The sequence below is a fragment of the Ischnura elegans genome, chromosome 5 (genome assembly GCF_921293095.1).
Source record: "Ischnura elegans chromosome 5, ioIscEleg1.1, whole genome shotgun sequence".
Lineage (NCBI taxonomy): Eukaryota > Metazoa > Arthropoda > Insecta > Odonata > Coenagrionidae > Ischnura > Ischnura elegans.
In genome coordinates, this window is record NC_060250.1 from 77052521 (window position 1) to 77058757 (window position 6237).

The 6237-nt window shown below is 49.4% G+C and overlaps 2 protein-coding genes across 2 annotated transcripts; both read left to right on the top strand.

Annotated features, from left to right (window-relative positions):
- Window positions 1-743: 743 nt before the first annotated feature.
- LOC124159724 lies at window positions 744-3080 on the top strand. Its single transcript, XM_046535635.1, has one exon. It carries the CDS (start codon window positions 744-746, stop codon window positions 3078-3080), a length of 2337 nt encoding a protein of 778 aa, XP_046391591.1.
- Window positions 3081-3216: 136 nt separating this feature from the next.
- Window positions 3217-5790, top strand: LOC124159726. Its single transcript, XM_046535636.1, has one exon. It carries the CDS (start codon window positions 3217-3219, stop codon window positions 5788-5790), a length of 2574 nt encoding a protein of 857 aa, XP_046391592.1.
- Window positions 5791-6237: the final 447 nt, after the last annotated feature.

Sequence of the window (6237 nt, forward strand, 5' to 3'; positions counted from 1 at the left end):
AGTGCGTCTCCCGCCGCCTTTTTGAATGTGTTGGTGTGGTTGGCCGGCGGGCCGTTCCTGGGCGCTGAGTGCGGGAGGGTGGACTTCCTTTTTTTCTTGGCAGTCTACAGTCCGCTCTCGAAGGGACAGTACGAAGAGAGAGCGTGGAAAGAGGAAAGAAAGTGTGAACCTTTCTGTATCTGTCGCGAATAAACCTTTGGCCACTGAACAAATGGTCCTTCGGGCCGGATACCTGTTTATTCGCGACTGTGTGATAAGTACTGCATGAGGCTACAATTGCAGAGGAACAATTGTGAATTACAGTGAGCATTACACTGCCATTCGACCGGGGAGGTGCCTGTGAACTTCGTGCCGTCGCTCCGTCACGCCGCAGTGAGTTAACCCATACCCAAACTTTTGGATGGTGGACTGTGTATCTCACCCCTCCCACTGGCTCCCTATCCTCCCTCCTCTCGCAAAAGCCCCTACTCCTCTTCCCCCGCGAATGAGCGTGCTGTACTTCCCCTCACCTCGCTGTCTGTCTCTCCCCTCTCTTCTCCCACTGACTTCCTATCCTCCCTCCTCTCGCGAAATCAGCTGTGCGCTGCTCGCCCTGGTTTGCGAAGTTTCTTACGGGGCTGTTACTCGTCTGTTTTGCGCACTTTTAGGCGCAAAGTACTTTAATAGTTTACTTTCCCACGTCTTCGTTTTGAGCATTACTTCAATACCGGCTACCCGTCAGGATCCTAGTAAACATTATGTCTATGACGACGAAGCAACTGATTGCGCAGCAGGAACAACGGGATCGTGCAATTACTAGGTTAGTGCCGAATTTAAAGAAGAAGGGCGCTGCAAATATCACTAAGGAAGCCATTCAGAGTAGAATCGACTCACTGAAGCAGTATTGGAACGATTACACTTCCACGCACTTTGAGCTGGTGACGCGGGAAGACGTGTCGAAGGAGCGTTATTTAGTGGATGGACAATATGAGAAGACGGAGGAGATTTATTATGATACGTGCGCTGAACTAAAAGCCATGCTCGCCCAGTTACTTGATGTACCTACGACCTCATCTGGACAAGGTGGAGCTGATCAGGCCGATCACGCTAATTTCCAACTTCCCATTCAGCTTCCGAGAACAACGTTGCCGAGCTTTTCGGGTACATTTGCGGATTGGGAATCGTTCTGCGATCTATTTACAGCAATAGTGGACGGAGAGCATCGATTTTCTCCTGCTACAAAGTTGCAATATTTAAAGATGTGCCTAAAGGATTCTGCAGCGGAGTTTGTAAAAAACATCTCTGTTACGGACGCCAACTACAAACCGACCTGGGAGGCCCTGAAAGCCAGGTACAGTAATCCACGACTGTGCTTGCACACTCATCTGTCTACTCTAATGAATTTGCCAAAGATGATGAAGGAGTCAGCATCGGAATTGCGGACGTTAGTTGACCGAACGATTCAGGTGGTTCGAGCGCTAGAGAACCTGGGTCGTCCAGTGGCAACATGGGACGACTGGCTTGTCTTCATCACGGCTCAGCGTTTGGATAAAGAATCGCGAAAATCATGGGAGTCACACCTGACCACCAAGGACCGGTTGAGTAATCTCACACCAAATAGTGAAGCGAATCCAAACTTATTTCCCAGTTTTAGGGAGCTCGTAGAGTTTCTCGAGGGTCGTATCCGTGCCTTAGAGATGATAGCTCCTCTTACGAGTTGGGACAAAGGAAGTAACACGACGCCCAAATTTTCCTCGTCTGGGGCGAAGTCTTTTCACGTGGAGACTAAGCGACTATCTTCCACAAGCACCCGTAATTGTCCTATATGCTCAATGGACCACTATATAGCCGTCTGTTCCGGTTTCCTAGAAAAGACTCCTGTTGAACGGAGAGATGAGGCTCGAAAATTACACCTCTGCTTCAACTGTTTGGGTCGTCATCGCTTCAAGGAGTGTAAGTCTGTTAAGCGCTGTGTCACTTGTCGTGGACGACATCATTCTTTGTTACATACAGTAACGGTTGGCAACGATGTGTGTGCTGCTAAAGATACTGAGGCTGAACCTCAATTAAAGTCTCATGTTGAGGCAAATGGCATAGCAGTAAACACACTCACGGCCAACTTGGCTGCTCCAATCCACTCCGTAATTCTCGCTACGGCTCAGGTACTGGTCACGGGTCCTCGAGGGGTCCAAGTAAAAGCTCGGGCGCTGTTAGACAACGGCTCCGAAGTATCCTTCATTACCGAGGTCTTAGCACAGCTTCTTCATTTACCCCGCCAGCGAACGCAGATTCCTCTGTCAGGAATCGGCGCAGCTGAGGCTGGCACTGCACTGAACATCGTTCAACTCTCACTGTATTCCGTTTATTCGCCATCTTTCTGCCTTGAAGTTAAGGCCTTAGTACTACCGCGGCTCACGAATCAACTACCTACAAGAGAGATAATTGAGGCAGATTTGTCTTTGTTCTCCAATCTGCAGATGGCTGACCCACTATTTTATAAGCCTGAGACCATCGACCTCATCCTTGGTGCAGATGTCTACGGATTATTACTACGCCAAGGCCTGCAAAGATTCCCTCACCGACAGATCATCGCTCAGAACACTGCTCTTGGATGGGTCATCTCGGGACCAACTGTAGGGAGCGAGTCACGGCGGGCGGGATCCACTCCAAGTCGGTCTCTCGTCTCATTGCATTGCGAGGCTGTACAGAATCTGCTGGATGATCTTCAGCGATTTTGGGAAGTAGAAGAAGTTCCTCCCTCCACGAGAACTTTGCGCCCCGAGGATGAGCGATGTGAGCAGCACTTCAAGGATACTCACTCTCGTGGGTCGGACGGGAGATATATCGTTCAGCTTCCAATCGTATCAGAGCTTCCTGTAACTGTAGACGAGACTCGTCGAACGTCTCATAGTTCACTTGCGTCGACTGAGCAACGATTCGTTCGGGAGCCCGAGATAGCCGCTGCATACCGAGACTTCATGAAGGTTTATGAGGAACTTGGTAAAGGTTCCAACTTCCGATTCTCAGATAAAGCGGGCCTGGTACCTACCTCATCATGCTGTCGTTCATACCCCATCGTTGAAGCTCCGAGTTGTGTTTGATGCGTCTCGCCGTACTTCACAGCACTACTGTCTGAACGATTTTCTTCTATCTGGTCCTCCTCTGCAAAAGGACCTCGGGCTGGTGCTAATCAACTGGCGACGTCACCGCTTCGTATTTACCGCTGATATTGTAAAGATGTTTCGTCAGATATGGGTACATCCTGCTGACCAGGACCTGCAAAGAATTGTCTGGCGACCGCATCCTAACACCCCAGCGGTGGAGTACCGGCTCACCACGGTCACATATGGCACAGCCTGCGCACCATTTTTGGCGATGCGTTCCCTTCTTCAACTTGCCGAAGATGAGGAGCACCGGTTTCCTCTCGGAGCTGCCTGCCTTCGCGAGGATTCATACGTCGATGACATCTTTTCGGGAGCAGATGAATTACTCATGGCTCAAAGGATCGCTACGCAACTAGTGAAACTGCTGGCCTGTGCAGGAATAGAACTCGACAAATGGGCTGTCAACCATCCAGCTCTTTTGCAACGACGTGCCTCACAGCGTCGTGAATGTGAGCAGGAAAAATCTATTGACTCAAAGGAGCCTATAAAAACTCTTGGCCTTATATGGGAGCCAACAGCTGACCTGTTTGGATTTAACCTGCGAGTAACAGAAATCCACACTATGGCTCTCACTAAAAGGACGGTGCTCTCCAAGATGACGCGTCTCTTTGACCCACTAGGCTGGGTCGCTCCAGTCACTGTCGTCGCAAAAATACTCATGCAAGATATGTGGATTTTAAAGATAGGTTGGGATACACCATTACCTACGGATATTAAGGTTCGATGGACTAACTATTTCAATGCAATTCCTAGACTTTCGAAGCTGCGAATTGATCGTTGGCTGCAAACGACGCCGACCTCAAGATGCGAGCTTCACGGCTTTGCAGACGCATCGGAGAGAGCATACGCTGCAGCAATTTATCTACGTGTACTTGACGACGCAAATCAATGTCGAGTATTTCTTCTCGCCGCAAAATCCAAGGTTACCCCAGTTAAAACTATAACAATACCAAAGTTGGAGCTTTGCGGAGCCGCACTCCTTGTTCGTTTGGTCAATCATTTGCAGAAAATAAAAGCATTCTCGTCGCTACCAGTCTTCGCGTGGTCGGACAGCCAGGTAACTCTCGCCTGGCTCCGAAAGCATCCTAGTTATTGGAAAACCTTCATTGCAAATAGGGTGTCATTTATACAAACTGAGCTGCCTTCTGCTGTGTGGCAGTACGTATCTTCAGAGCAGAATCCAGCTGACCTCCCAAGTCGAGGCTTACACCCTGATGCTCTTATAAATTCATCTCTATGGTGGCGAGGACCAGAATGGCTGCTATCTACCCAGGAAAATTGGCCAAGACAACCTGAACCTCTTATTGTTCCTCAACTATTCGTCGTTCAAGCTGCAGAAGAGAATGCAATATTGAAACGGTTCTCTTCGATAACCAGGCTGATTAGAGTTATGGCCTACTGCCTAAGATTCATTGCGCGCTGTCAACGATCACGGATTCCTAATACCAACTTTCTGTCAACTAGCGAGCTCGCTGCCGCTCGTTGCAAGGTGCTCCAGCTAGCACAATCGTTTGCCTTTTCTGAGGAATTGAAATTACTACGAGCGGGCAAGCCTCTGCCCAGGCGTAATCCGTTACGGGGCCTGAAGCCTTTTCTGGACGAAAACGGTATTCTTCGTGTAGGGGGTCGTCTAAAAAATTCTACTCTTTCATTTTCTGCTAAACACCCATCCATCCTTCCTAAAAGATCCCATCTAAGCCAACTTTTAGTCCAATTTGCTCACCTTTCCTCGCTTCACGGCGGACCTACCCTTACCCTCAATATTTTACGGAGCCAGACTTGGATACTGGGGGACGTGGCACTTGTTAAAGAACTCACGCGGCAGTGTATGATATGTCATCGTGCAATTCATCTGGAAGCCGTCAGCGACCTCACAACTCACTCGTTCCTGGCTGCCTATCGACGCTTTGCTGGACGTCAAGGTGTTTGCCGCACGCTATACAGCGACAATGCAACCACTTTCCAAGGGGCCGCCAAGGAACTGCGGAGGATGTTCGGCGCAGCTTCGGATTTCTACGCTGAAGTTGCTTCAGTCCTGGCCAATGATGGAACAAGTTGGTCTTTCATACCACCGAATTCTCCACATTTTGGTGGTCTATGGGAGGCTGGGGTAAAGTCAACGAAACATCACCTTCTCAGAGTAGTTGGTGAACATACCCTCAAGTTTGAAGAGTTCTCAACAGTTCTCATTCAAATTGAGGCCTGTCTCAACTCCCGACCTCTCCATCCATTGTCCTCTGATCCAGATGACCTAAATGCTCTGACCCCAGCCCACTTTTTAATTGGTGGTACTTTGTTTCTAATTCCAGAACCTGAGTGTCCCAATATTTCAGGTAATTGCTTATCCAGATGGCGTCTTCTTCAACGGCTGCAGCTGAACTTTTGGAAACGCTGGTCACGAGAGTACCTTCACCACCTGCAGCAGAGGACCAAATGGCGTGATACAAAGGAAAACTTCACTGTAGGACAGCTCGTGATCGTCCGAGACGACCGCTACCCACCTTCCAAGTGGCCATTGGGCCGCATAACCGAGGTTCATCCTGGATCGGATGGATTAGTTCGCGTGGTAACAGTGAAAATGGCGAATACCACGCTGCAAGGTCCGATCGTGAGACTCAGTCCGCTGCCAATGCCAGCGGGACAGTAGCCGTGATACCGGCCGATCATGGCGGGCGGACTGCTCCCTGTGCACTGCAGACAGTTCTTTCGTCCTTCAGACGAGGCGGGCGGAATGTTTGGGGAGTGCGTCTCCCGCCGCCTTTTTGAATGTGTTGGTGTGGTTGGCCGGCGGGCCGTTCCTGGGCGCTGAGTGCGGGAGGGTGGACTTCCTTTTTTTCTTGGCAGTCTACAGTCCGCTCTCGAAGGGACAGTACGAAGAGAGAGCGTGGAAAGAGGAAAGAAAGTGTGAACCTTTCTGTATCTGTCGCGAATAAACCTTTGGCCACTGAACAAGTAGACTTATTAATATTGCACATTGATAATCAAAGGAGGGGTCAAATACGTTTAAAAAGTGAATTTTTAGGAGCCCATTAATATTTTGTCGTGACTACGATCATTGAAGCGTAGATTTTTACATATAGAATAAGCGAAATTT

Bases quoted from the DNA above. Each gene is read 5' to 3' on its own strand.
- LOC124159726 (XM_046535636.1), top strand. From the start codon at position 3,217: ATGTTTCGTCAGATATGGGTACATCCTGCTGACCAGGACCTGCAAAGA.
- LOC124159724 (XM_046535635.1), top strand. From the start codon at position 744: ATGACGACGAAGCAACTGATTGCGCAGCAGGAACAACGGGATCGTGCA.